The 14,516-nt window shown below is 34.9% G+C and overlaps 1 protein-coding gene across 1 annotated transcript in view; it reads right to left on the bottom strand.

Moving 5' to 3' along the window:
- Window positions 1-14,516, bottom strand: part of LOC104403061 (slit homolog 2 protein) — a gene marked incomplete at its 5' end in the record, with an annotated part of 47,158 nt that overhangs the window by 10,836 nt on the left and 21,806 nt on the right. The window contains 7 exons of the mRNA XM_010011093.1: window positions 2,602-2,752; window positions 6,214-6,237; window positions 6,990-7,153; window positions 7,282-7,425; window positions 9,298-9,369; window positions 9,908-9,979; window positions 10,595-10,666. Coding sequence (XP_010009395.1) covers window positions 2,602-2,752; window positions 6,214-6,237; window positions 6,990-7,153; window positions 7,282-7,425; window positions 9,298-9,369; window positions 9,908-9,979; window positions 10,595-10,666 — 699 coding nt within the window. The remainder of the gene's footprint in view (window positions 1-2,601; window positions 2,753-6,213; window positions 6,238-6,989; window positions 7,154-7,281; window positions 7,426-9,297; window positions 9,370-9,907; window positions 9,980-10,594; window positions 10,667-14,516) is intronic.

Below are 14,516 nucleotides of genomic sequence, written 5' to 3'. Positions count from 1 at the left end.
CTTTCCCTAGTTTTCTGGAAGACTGTGAGCAAGCAACAAAATATAAACAGAACAGCACTTGGCACATTTATACATTTTTTTACCTTTTACAATTAAGTTTCTATCTTGAACTGTATTATTATTTTCAGATTTTTTTAAAAACAACTACTCTCCACAATCAATACTCTTTTCCCTTACTCTTGATCTTAATTTCCAAGCTGTCTCAGCTCCAAACACCTCCCTGCAGAAAATAATCTAGCCAATTTCATCACTGTTATAGAAATGTCAATGTCATTTGACTCTTAACAGGGATCTTTATCTCAAATTTGGAGTGTAAAAGAAAAGACAGGCTACCTAGCTGCTCTTCTCGTATATGCATGTAGATGTTATGAACTGGAAATCACAGCGTGGCCCTAGAACTAGAATAGGAAATCCCAATAAGAGCATTAAAGACCAGAAATAACAGAAAGGAACAAGAGAAAGAGTTGCATCAGTGAGGCAAATACTAGAAAAGTGCATTTAGCTAGAGCAATTGGATTTTTAGAGGAAGTAAAAAAAATGCAGAAATAATGACCTCCTCTAGAATACGTGCGAGGCTGTTGAAATTTTTATTACATTCAAAGACTTGAAGAACAATCTGTACAGCTTATCAAGAAGTAAGTTGAATAGTGACTATATTACAATTTAAGACCACCTTACTTGGATAAAGTGCTAGATAGAAAAGAGCTCTTTGATGGTAAAAAGTATAAAAGAAGCAATAATGGAAACCAAAGAGAGGCAGATTCTATCTGGAAGTAGAAGTTCCCATTTTAAAAGATTTTAACAGAAATGAAGGGAGATGATTAAGTTCTGTAACGCTTTTAGGGAAATGGGGTTTTAACCCACTGACACCTTCAAACAAGACTGGATGTTTCCTGAATAAAGTGCTGTAACCAAACATGAATTTTGTTTTAGTCAAACACAATTTCTTTGTTGACTGAAATTTGAGATTTTAGATACACAGCAGGTGAGTTTTGATGGTTTGTTTTTTCTGTATTTAATATGTATGATTCGTAATTATAGAAAGAAAACACTGGATAGTTTATCTTCCATATGTAAATATGAAAAACAATTAAAATATTATTTCTTCAGTGCAGAGAGAATTAATCACGAATTGTGTTCAGAATCAAGACAATGCATGCTTGTCACTTCAACAACTCCATTTCTCATCTTTTGGTGCAGTAACTATGATTTTTATAATCATTACTTTATGATCTCCTACACTTTAACCTGTTACCTATGCCATCAAAATATTATAGCATAAGGCAAAATGTATTTATCCACTTAAATCTATCTCCTTTTACACAAGACTGTAGCAATTTTTTCTTCTCTGGCACTACTTTATGAACAATAAATCAACAGCATGAACAGCATGGCCAAAAGTTGAGCTTTGCTTTCCCACATATACCACTTTTTCAATTGAAATTGCCAGGCTTGTAAAGGTGCTTTTAGGCACAATTAGAATTAACCACTCAGATTTGTAATTAGAACATCACTAAGTTCAACGCAATCTCCCAGCCCAGACAGACAAAAATCTCCATCTCTATTTACCCGTATTTCAGTTTCAAATTCCTTTTCCTGTCCAGATATCCAAAATCCTTGACTATACTCTCATTATTTCATACCTTCAGTGCTGTACTGTTGCTTTGATGCCAGCTGCAGACTGATTATCTTTCAAGAGATATACTATACTGTTGCTCATTTCACCCTGTGTGTCAGTCACAACTTGATCACAGTACTCCTGTCTCCACACCTCTGTCCCGGCTTCACTACATCAAATCAAAGTCCTTCTCTTTTGTCCCTAAACACTCTGCCTTGTTCTTTAAACTGAATCTTCTAGAAAAAACAGCTATTTCCTCTTGCTTTTGCTCTGTCAATGATGACACTTTCATCTGCCTTTTTGATGATCCTTCAAGTGTCTCTGCATTCCCTTTCATGCTATGCTTTGCACGTGGGAAAACCCTGTAAAGCTGTCTTAATTTTATCTTACCATCCCTCCTTGAAGACCGCTTCAGTTGTAATGCCTATAAATCATTCCCATATGGCACTTATTAAGCAAGTAATAATCTGTGACTTTTCTGCTCATCTCTGCTCATTATATTATTATCTCATCTTCTTAACCCAACTCTGTCTTGTTTGTCTGTGTTATCTTCCTCTGGTCTCTTGCCTGACGCACATAATGCGTGCTTTGCATAAGAAGAATTGTCTTTGTTTTATTAATAAAACACCTCGGTAGCACTTTTTAAGACAGACCTCTGGTTACTGGATGTCCTACTTGCAAATAAAAAGCAAAATAAACCCCATTAACTTTAAAAAATATCCAAGTGGGTAGCTCATGTACTGAAGAACTAGAAACACAGAACAGTTATCTTATTTTTTTATCATAAATTTTTAAGGCTACGTGGTATTGAAATGATGTATAAATAATTTTTATTAATATCTAGTCCTTTGAAGTGCCTCACAGAGTGGCATATATACATATAATTTTTGTTGCTCAAAAAAAGTAAAGCTGTGATTTTGTATTTGAATACTTTAGTTAGCTTTTCCATAAGCAAACAGTGCTTTATTAAATGTTCAACTTACAATTCTGCTGTGTACTGGGGGATATGATCAGGAATTTTGTTGAGTTTCTGATTGGAGCAGTCCACTGTGGTCCCTTCACAGCGACATTTCTCAGGGCAAGCCAAATCTGCAAAGCAGTCTCCACTTAATTTGGATCTGTAATCTTCAGTGCCTGTGGAAGAGTCAAGTCAAAATACAGATACTGAGTCAATAAAATAGAAGATTCGCTTCTTGTGAGAAGGCTGAAAAGATGCCTGCAGTGCAGATAACGGGTGGGCAACTTGGGAAATGTATGATAAACTTTGTGATACTGAACAGACACAAGGGCTTCAAGAGAGGGTTAAATATAGGGGCTTAAGATATGCTGGAAAAAGAAACTGTGACCAACTTCACATAACAGGATAACATTAACTTGAGCTTTTCACAGCTGTACTTTCTGCTGATTATGTTGTCAGCCAATCTAGCCTTGTTCATAACTAATCTCACAAATGCCATGGATTCTTTTAGAATTTATTTTCTTTCTCTGTATGAAGAACAAATAGATCTTGAATGCCACCTTTTCTCTTTCTCTTGTTATAAATTTGTATTGTCGGCTGGACTTCATTAGCTATTCTTATTTTTTTTTTACAGTCCAAATACTCCACATCATCTCAAACACATAAGGTTGAAAGCCCTGTTTTCAGCTTTAATTTAAAAAATGTGTGATCCTGACTTAAGCCTCAGCAGCTTGCCATGCTGTAGAAAGCTGCGTGACGTTCCATGGTGCTTGACAGAACCATGTTTTACTCATACCTCACAACCACATGGTTAGATCAAGCACAACAGAAAATCTCGCTACATTATCAAAACTGCATCCATTTGGCCAAGGGTAAGAGCAAGGGAAAAGAGGAAGGAGTAGGTATATACAAGTTACAGAAGCATTTGAAGTTTTACATGACATGGCATTCGTATTACTGAATGTCCAGTGCCACAGTAACAGTATTACTGTCACAGATTAAATCAAAAATCAAAAATAAAAAAAAGGAACAAAAAGAACCACATTTAAAGTTTCCTCCACCATTTCCCAGAGTCAGTCAAAGAAAATGTCCTAAACATATTGGGAGATTCAGGAGAAAACATTCAGTAAGGAACTGAGGGTGGGTGACAAAGAAAACAAAGAGAAGCTGAAAGGACCTGTGGGTTCTTCTTGGACAAAGGTGAAAAGACTGAGACTAGTAGGAGGTGCATCAGGGCTGGGAGGTACACTTGTGATTTATCTCAGACACTGAATTTTACTTACAGCCAAAATGGTGAACTCCTGAAAAAGTAAAGATAGCCAAGAAGGAAAGAAAGACAGAGTAATCCCAATTAAGACAAAAACATGAACTAAGTTCTCATGTTCTCTACTCAACTTTACTTGATTAGAAGATATTGCTAGGGAGTACCATCTTCAGCAGAGAGGAGGAATAACTCATTTTAAGTGGCATCAAAAAGTGAAAAAAGATTGGGGTTAATTCCAGGTTTCATATAGGATGACAATGCCTCCTATGCGTTGTTCTTCTCTGTTTTGAATGTATTCTTTGAAAGCTGCTCCCTTGAACACATATACATGCTATGCCACTTAAAACCTTAGTAAACCGAAATGTATGAGAAACAGATTTCTCAGGGGAAGAAAAAAAAAACCCACAACAGCCATCACATAGTATGCTATCTAGCGTTTGTAAATATCTAAGTACATATGACATAACCATGGAATATTTCTACGAGCTGGCAGACAAAGAATATTATTTCAAATTAATGATTTCATATGTGTATAACCTTTATTCTTCTAAATGACTATAATGAAATTCTACCAAGACTTCCTAGTGTCTGCAGAGCAAGATCTCCCAATGACATATTTAAAACAAATATAAAAAAAAATTGATTTTTAGAGAAATGCTAACATTTTAACAGTATTTGCTGAAGTGTGAAGAAGTGGTTTTTAGCATTTTGAAATATCCAAAAAGCAAGGCTATGAATATAATTTTTCTATTCCTGTGTCCAGAGAAAATCACTTTTAGAAGCTAAAGGTAAACAACTAAAATATTCGGGGACAAGGTCTTCAACAACTAAAATAATTTTATGCAGCATGTCCCTGAAACCTGATAGAGAGAGAAAGTACAGAAGTTGTATTTCAAGAAGCAAGTCTGTAGCACTTTTTTTCCCCCCAGGATTAGCATTTTTGAAAGGGTACGTAAACAAACGTAAACTGCATGTGTGGCCACATTATAAACAGGCTGTGAAGACATTTGCTGGCAAGAAAAAGCTTCTAACTCAGAGACAAAAGTTGTGCTGGCAAGGTTGAGTAGTAGCCACTCTGTGGCAGGAACACAGCTGTTTTACTCATTAAGAAATTGAGTGGTACTACAGGTTTGAGAAATTGAATCCCCCTCTGGTTTATGCTGCTTTAAAACACATTTTTGTGGCTGCCAATGTTGACAAATTGTAGTCTTATTTTCTATTCCATTTTGTCTTTTCTTCATATTCAACCCAGCGTATTAGTAAAAGAGCATGAAAAAATTCACATCATTGCTGCAAATTTAAGTGATACATCACACAGCATTAGGAGAAGAGCTGTTAAAACATACCAGCTTAAAAGACAAAGAATAAGACCGCAGAATGACAGTATACCTGTAGTACTTGAAAGAACAAGTGCACTGGTGTCATAATCAGTTATTGCAGATATCTTTCTAGATATTAAACAATGGTAGAAAACCCTGCTTGTAAATTACACACTGTAATTCATCAATAGATTCATTATTCACGTTTTTATTTTGCCAATCAATCATTATAATCATTATGTTAGGAACGTAATGCAAGTGCATCATTGTTTTTTTTCTATTAAGAAATCAGTGCACATACCTGACAAGCAAGGTAAACAAAGAAACAAACATATTTCAAAGAGCTAGGGCCAACATCAGAAAATCTTTTGTGAAAGTATCACAGACTTATTGTAGCTTAAAGCAGTGTGCAGATTGTTGTTTCACGCCAACTCTAAAGTCATATTTTCTTTAATGGAAAGCATTTCTGATTCATTGTGTGTGTGTGACCACAGAACGCCTTTAATGAAGAATATCAGCTTTCTTTTCCAAGCATTCCACTGTGTTTTTGCAAACACAAGGAAGGTGAGCAAGCAGTAGTTGCAGCCAGTGTAGAGCACAAAAGCAAGGCAAGAAAATGTTAATATGTAAAACACTGATTATTTTTTTTAAGTTGTACTAGCTCTTTGATAGTAGTATTTTTTCCTGTGTTTAAAAGCAGCTCAGGAGCTACATTTTAAAAACAAGAGTGGCAGAGAGGTAAGGTACAAGGTAAGTAAAGGTGTCAATTGAAATATGAACTAGCAGGTGCAACCTTCTAAATAATTTAAGTAGAGGCATAATTTTAGTATGCAAATTTGTGAGACAAAAAAGTAAATGGAGCTGCATGCTAAGCTCATATTCAGAAAACAGAACTATTAGTAATCTACAAAGGAAAAACTAAGTCTAGCTACAGGTATTGACTAATGTTAATACACATGCATCAGTTTCCTAAAAGCTATAACAAACTTTGCTTTTTTGGGGAAAGGGAGAGAATATCTGCAGTTAGTCAACCTTACTGCAGAGCCAAACCTACCTGGAATGAAATACTGTTCTTTAGCTAAATAAAGAGAAAAAAAAAAAAAATAGAAGATGCACCTGAATGTCAGCAAGCAAAGAGTGAGTTTTATTAGATTAAGTATGGACTACAGTTAACTACAGATAATTAAGTGAAAAAATGTGTATTCACAGTGAGAGCTGATAAAAAACAAAGTGTGAATAGTCATAAATGTATCCGGAACATGAGTAACAAACAGTTCTCATCTGGTGTTTGCACTTGAGACTGAATAAATTGTAGAATGTGAAATGCACCTGGAACAGCTGGATACCATATGACAAAAGTTAGGATTTAAAGAAATGTAAGTAGGAAATGGAATAAGATTAGAAAAAGAAAACAGTAAATTTCAGTATGAGGTAAGCTCCCTGTATAAAATGAATATGTCATGTTTCCATATTTAGCTAGAAATTTTTAGATCTTTCACATACTCCAGAGCCTTGTGGAAATTCTTCCAAAATGATTTATGTCAGTGATACTTGTAGTGAATAACTTTAGCATTTCAGTCTGAAGTATATATTGCATTTCTTTTGTTAGATTTAATGCTACTCAGAAATAGCGCCAAATGCATTAACTATAGTAATGTTCCGTGATCCAATAGTCTATGACTTCCATGATTTCCCCCCTTCAGTCAAAGAACTAAAAAAGATTCTGCAATGTTTAATAATTCCGTAGAGAGCCAGCTGCCTTCATTAGAACTTCTATAACCACTGGTTTTGCCAATAGAAGAAAAATAGCAGCTGAACTAAGAAAATTACCTGAGCAGCGGAATTTCTTGCTTTTGATCTGGCCAATCCTTTTGTTTGCCAGACGGCGGGGGCTGGTGCAACGGGCACCACTGGTCTCAATGGGGTTTGTATGAAGATAATCCGCCAGCCACTTCAGATGGCAGTCGCAGATAAATGGGTTCTGAGCCAAATGCCTTTCATGAAGAAAAAAATGATAATGTCACACGTTATTTCCCTTTGGCCTCAGCAGTTCCCAATATTTTTAGTACACTGTAGAATATGAAGTCATAGTAAAGACAACCATAAACAAGAGCATACATACAAGGTCTGAATTGCACGCAGGGGTGAGAAGGTGCCTTTTGCAATCGTCTGAAGCTTATTATCATACAGAGAAAGAAGATTCAAGTTGTGCAGATCTTGAAAAGCATCAACTCGTAGGCAGTTGATCTTGTTGGCATTCAATAATCTGTTTAGTGGAAGACAGTTTTAAAATTGAAATAACTTGTTCAGTGTCGCTGCAGCTTCAGCATTTGTCAGGTCATTTTTTGTGCTCACTTGTAACCAGAACAAGAGGTATAGTATCAAATATTAATAGACAGTGACATAAAGCATTTCAATTAAATGAAATATCTTATCTAGGTGATCTGAAATGATCCCTAAATATTTCCACCTTGGAATTGAAAAGCATGGGGTTATTCAGCTAAAATCAAATCTCTTGTATGTGACAGTAAAACGTGTCTGTGTGGTATTTGCCCGTGCAAAGAAACTAGCTTAAAAAATCAAGCATCTGCAAGGAAAACTACTTCCTTTTGCCAAATAAATAAATAAACAAACAAAAAAGGAACTGAACACTGTGTTCATTAGCTGGAAGAGATGTGCAGTGGCACTTTTAATTATATGTTACTAATCAGCATGCTGCCGCATTAACAGAGTTGTAGTAAAAACTGGTGGCATGGAATATATCCAAATCTGTCTTGGATCCTTTTTCTTCTCCATCTTCAAAGGGAACCTTTTCTTCCCTGCACCTCCCAGACTTCTAAAGTTAAAACAAACAAGCCAATCTAAACCAACTCCTTCATACTTTTGAAGAGAAAAAAATTTAAAATGTCATTCAACTAGATGCACTTTTTATAACACACCCTTATTTTTTTTTTCAATTTCCAGCCAGAAATAGAATAGAATGGTGGATTTGAAAACCAATGCTCTGATAAAAAGTTTCAGCACACAAGCAGAAATTTACTTAAACTGAAATGTATTGTCTATGCAAAGTATATCAAGCTATGGAGATTTTTTTAAATACAGAAGTTCAGAGATGGCTCTTCCTTTTTTTTTACAACGTTTCAAGTATGGTTTTATAACTAAAATCTAAAAGGAAAACAGGAATGCAAACCCCCCACCACTGTACTAGTTTGTGACTACAATAAATAAATATAAACCTCTAGGTGGTGCTAGAACTTGCATTTTCTCTGTATTCCTGTTTCACCATCTTCATTGAGTTGTTAGCAATGGACATTCTGCCAATCACTATACAATGAAGTCTGGACATTAAATACTTTTATTCAAGTGGGAAGAAGTTTTAAATTCTTTAAGAAGCTTTAAACCAACAAATCAGTTATTCTGGGACAATTTAATCCAAAAACCACCACCACTGTTATATGGCTTATTTCACAAATTTCTTTTATGCAGTACAACTAGAGTACAGCCTCTTCTGATGAATATTGACAATATTTGATAAATGTATCACCACGACATTCTTCTAAATTCCCAGTATTAAATCTAAATAGAAACTGTCTGTAAGATTACACATGGACATTTCCAAAGTGGTAAATGAAACAGGAGCTGGAGTTCAAAGAATTGTACAGACATGAGTGTCAGAAAACATTAAAAGTCATCAGTGAAACTGTACTGCAACTCTCTACTTCCATGGGTACGACCAGAAATATAATTACACAGCATTTCCACTACATATTTTCTCTGTATAAAACACACAAATATTCCTTCTGTGGTTCTCACACCACCTTATAAATACTATTTTCTGTATACAAGGCAAGACAATATCATATCTTACATATTTTATCCTTATAAATTCCACACAAGAGAACAGTTTCATTTTATCATTTTAGGCAAAGACATGAACTGAGATATGATCAAATTGGGGATGAATGGCAAGCTGGCCTACAACAGTCTTGACTTCTTTGGCTTTAACATAATTTGTTTTTATTATATTCTGATCTTACAGACGGGATTCCCTGCCAGTTCTTCTCCCGGCATAAATCTCTCATCATGTTTACCCTTCTGAATTTTCCTAAAATAGAATAAATATTAAAAAAATACTTACAGCAGTTGCAGAGAAAAGAGTCCTTCAAAGAGGCCCTTTGGAAGTTCTGTAATTTTATTCCCATACAGGACCCTGTAACAGGAAATAATCAAGCATAGAAAGCCACTATTATGAAAGGTACATACTATGTGATTTCAACTCTTAAAATAAAGAAATTTCCATGATCCTGAAGGGAAATGAATACCAACAATTTGATACTTGTAAGATCCTTCTGGTCCTGGGAGGTAGCAGGATCATACATTTTCTCAAAAGGTGTGTTGCCCAAAGAGCTCTCAGCAGAATCAGCACCTCACTGTTTACAGTCTTATCAAGGGATGTTGGTAAGTGGATTTGCTGTTAGTAAGAGTGACTAACTGTGGAATAAAAGAAGTGTTCAATTTTCTTCAATTCTTTGCCATGATCATATTTATAAAAAAAACCCATACATTCTTAGTGTCCAGCTGTGATACTGCATTCAATTACCACTCCAAAATACTGAAATTATTTTTACAGCATTCAGAATTAATCAAATTTATATCAAAATTCTGCGGGGAGATGAAAATTCAAGACAATTTCACTATAAGAGGGTGAGAAATTTGCTTTTGTTTTTATAGGTCAAACATATACCTACAGTGAATTAAGTGAACGTAAGCCCTGGAAAGCATCTGGAGCTGCTTCAGAGATCTGGTTATTGCTCAGGTCACTGAAATAAAGGAAATATGATTCAATTAATTCAAGCTATTCTCAACATAGCAAACATTAAAATAATGTAATTAGAATTGGACAGGGAAGTGAGAGAGAAATTAAAACATTTACATGAAACACTGCCAAAGAATTTTAATATAAAACCACTAAAATTGCCAGTACACTGGAACAAAATGCATGGTAAATAACAGACCTTTCAAATGCTTGAAAAAAAAACCTTACAAAAACATTTACTTTTCCTAATTGCTTAAGTACATTTTAGAAAGAATTGCTTGTTATCACCATGGAACTATACAAACTCAAAGATATTCTGAAATAATAGTGGCTTATCCCCATTAATTTATTTGTTTATAGAAGAGTTGCCACAGTAACATATTGCTTCTATGCAGAACCATATCAGGTAAGTTCAATATTCGGTAAAAAAAATACTAACTTGACCAATACGCTAGACAGTCTTACGGTCATGGTCAAACTTTCTTAAATGCTCACACATTGACTGCAGTTCCTCTCGTTTTTTATTTTTATGTACAGATATACAGATATGTGTATGTGTGTATGTATATATATATATATGAAAATAAAAGAATAAAAATCTAAATTATTGGGTACGTACATTCTTCGAAGCTTTTTATATGGTGAGAAAGCTCCAGGAGGTATGACCTTGATTGAATTTTGTTCTAACCGTCTGCAAAAGAACGGAAACAACATAAAAATACAAAACCCAAGCCAAACAGCAATCTAAAGCCATAACAAACTAAAAGGGATAGACTTTAACAAAGAAGGTTGCTTTTGCTTTCTTTTTCAGTATAATTCTTATCTTGAGAAAAAAGGTCATTTCATTTTAGTTTTAATTACAAAAAAATAAGGTTTTGTCTGTAAAACCAAACCTTGTACCCTATGGAGTGTAATGTTGTAAATTAAAATCCAATCTTTGTATCTAAAGAAAACTTATTTTCAGAGCATTTCAGGTGTTAATTGACTCCTAATGCATTATTCACATACAGCAAGTTTTATTCAGAAATGTCTAAAGACTTTTGTGGGTTAATCATTGAAATATGAAAACCACAGGAAAGGGGAGAGGAACGTTCCTACAGAACAAATAATGTACGTTGCCACCTGCAATAAGGCAAAAGCCGTATTTTTCAACACGCGCACATGATTTCTTTAGATACAGTATGTAACACTTTAAGATATAATACTAAGATTGAACAGGCACACTTCTAACTTATTTAAACAAGTATTTTAATTTAAAATTGTAGTTTATGTTACTGGCCACATTTGCTTTGTATGTGTACTAACTGTGACTGAAACTTGCCATACTTCAAAGTGTGAATTTGCTGATGGAAACAGTTTTCTAAGAATTTTTTGAACTTCCAGAGCTTTGCATATGGGAGATCTATGCTGACGCAGACCTATGGCCCACTTGCCAACAAGACAAGACAGATTCAGCAATAAGCACATCTAAAATAGCAGCTACTTCTTCACACACCACAGTATTCATGGTTATGGCAGTGTAAAAAATTCTATTATGTAGACATAAGGAATGAAACTATACTAAAAAGTACAACAGGAAAAGGCGGCATTATTCAAACTACATAACATGCACATCTAAAAAGCTTTCTCTTTCCCTCTTTCATAGACAGGTAATGACTCTATAATCTATGTATATAAAGAAAATGCCAAAAATCTATTTAACACAGGGAATCAACATTCTATAGACTTTACTGCACTACTTCAAATTACATCGACATCAACTCCAAATCTAGAGGTCAAAAAGCCTTTTTAAATTTAGATGCACAAATATTAGCCTATATCTTTCCTTTCATCCTTTCACCCTTGTCCTATTAACTCTCTTCCATTTCACTTCTCCTTCGATAGAGACATATAAGTGTCTGTGTGTGCAGTGTAACTAATAAGCTTTGAGTAAGCCTTTCCGAGAAACTATTCTTAAGACAATTGTTTCTGTTTTTAAAGTTTGTCCAGAGATCATGGTACAGCTGATCTGAAGAAAGATTTTTTGCTGCCTTTGTGAAGTTTTGATGAGATGGAGATATTTATACATTTAATACTCAAAATCTCTCAAGCCTAGCCATGCTTCACCTTAGCAGAATTTATTCTTGAGTGGCTTATAAAGAAGCGAAGAAAAAACCCAAAAGCCTCAAAATATCTTCCTGACACACAGAAAATCTCACTTCATCAGAGCTGTTTTAGACAGGGTTCATGTTTTAAAAATGTCCTTAATCAGGAAATTGTTGCCACTTTGCTACAGTTTTCAGGTATGTTTTAAATCAGGAAATCCCATGGCACAAGACTGTTAACTTTTTCCATAAACACAATATTCTTTCATACGCTTTCTTCACCTTGGCTGAGCCTTTTTGACCCATGAAAAACATTTTTCATCAGACCAGGAGTACTGACTAGGCTACAAAGGAACAAGGTAAACCTTCTGTACACTTGAGTAGATACAGAAGGTGAACATCTGAGTAAGTAAAATCTTACTTAAGTTAAATGTCAGCACCAAGTTAGACCAAACCCAAGTATTTTCTGTTCTTGCACTACATTTTTAGCTTAGTTTACCCACAAAATAAAGATTATGCACGCTTATCATCTAGGTAGTTTTCTAGTTGGCTGGCTAGGTCAAAGAGAGGTAAAACCTTCAGATAATAAGTTTCTAAAAATTTCCTTATTTTAGCAATGGGAAGGAGTTGAGAAACCAAATTAACCCAGCCATGAAGGGAATGGCTGCCATCCATCCATTCCTGTTACACACTCTATTTGGCAGGAACCAACTGCCTAACCACCAGGGACAGCCTGACCAGACATTTATCAGATGTGTAGCTTTGAAAACCAGCCAAAGAATATCTTGCACAGGGAAACACATAGCGCATATGCAGAGGACCGGAAAGGGGAGGAGGGTTAAAAAGGACAGGGAAGGATTAGGCCATGTTACAGAGAAGGACGTGAATTGCTGGAGAGTGAGACACTGGGGAAACATACCTCTGGGTATTACGGGAAAGACATATTGCAGTGGCAGATATTGCAGTGGCACTGCTCCTTCATGAAGCTGACACTAGCCTCATTTATAAATGCTCCTTATTAGCCTATGATGTAGAGATGTGTAACCTAGTGCTAGAAGTTCGCCTATGTTTAAACACATAATGTTCTTAACTAGACATGGTATGGATTGTAACTTGAGAAAGACAAGGTCTAGAGTTAAAAAAAGATACAAAAGTATTTTCCAGTTTATTCTTTCAATTTAAGATACATTAGTTCCATAAACTGAAGAACCTCACAGGATACATGTATGCCATTTTTTATTAAAAGATGGAATAGCTGGTTTCACTTACTGCTGTCCAATTTGTCTACAAATTATATGGGTCCAAAACCTGAAGAAGTCCTACTACAGTGCATTTCTGAAAGCTAATTTTCTAGCAGTTCTGATAAAGCAAGCTACCAATTCACTGGTGGATATGTAAAATGAACTCCATGTTGACTTTACCTAACATTTCCTTTTAGTGAGAAATTTATAGTCTAATAGACAGACTGTGCAGTGCTAGGATAAATTTACAAGATTTTCTGGATAAAGGATTTGTTATAGTAGGATCATCTAAGTACATTTTTTCTTAAGTCACGCCAAAGTGTTTGCACTAAAACACATCACATTTTATAAAATAAGAGTAGCATAAGAAAGGAAAAGTAAGATTATATAAGTGCAGAAGAAAAATATTTTATACCCCACTTTGTCTGTAAAGAAAGTAAAACAATTTCACATTTTCAAGCATTGTTACCCTCTAATCTTTTGCTTTATCTTTCTAAAATCAGCTGAATTTCAGAATGCAAATTTGTAACCACCATTCCAGAGAAAATCTAATTAGATATATTCCAGGGTCACAACGCACAGACAGACTAATATCTAAAGGAAATTTGCATTGTAATGATAAACCCCATAGTAATTAAAAATCCTTTATATTAATCCTCATTTTAAATGAAGCATTTTTAATTCTGGAATAGGATGGGTTGTATCTGGTACTGAAAACATCAGCTGTTATATTCTCGCAAATGACATGGCCAGAAGTACCACTAAATCACAGAAGAACAAAAACCTAGCATCAGTATTTTTCCATGGAACTGTATTAAATTTTATGCACAACATCTTTTCAAAGTTATCCCAGAAGCCACTCTTTCTTACAAATGATCATCTATGTATCATAAACAGTGCCTTGGTGGTTTCTTTTTCAAAAGCCACAGTCAATTTCAGTAGCATATTTAATAAGATAAGATAATGGAGGAAGACAGTTAAGTACATGTTTCATCAAAGCGTGCACTGCTTCATGTATAAGAAGTACTGTGCCCATCACCACACAAACACTAATTAATGCTCTTAGTATTAAGTCTCCTGCTCCTTTTAGTGTTTCACTTCAAAGAAGTCCTGCATCAATACATAAGAGTTTTACTGTCTTTTAACACTGTCAAACTGGTTAAAATCTTTTTTGAAGACTATTCCCTAATCTCCTATCTAGGAAATGTACTGTGAA

This window comes from Nestor notabilis, unplaced genomic scaffold (assembly GCF_000696875.1).
Source record: "Nestor notabilis isolate BGI_N333 unplaced genomic scaffold, ASM69687v1 scaffold2633, whole genome shotgun sequence".
In the NCBI taxonomy this organism is placed as follows: Eukaryota; Metazoa; Chordata; class Aves; order Psittaciformes; family Psittacidae; genus Nestor; species Nestor notabilis.
This window is presented reverse-complemented; position numbering and strand designations above follow the sequence as displayed.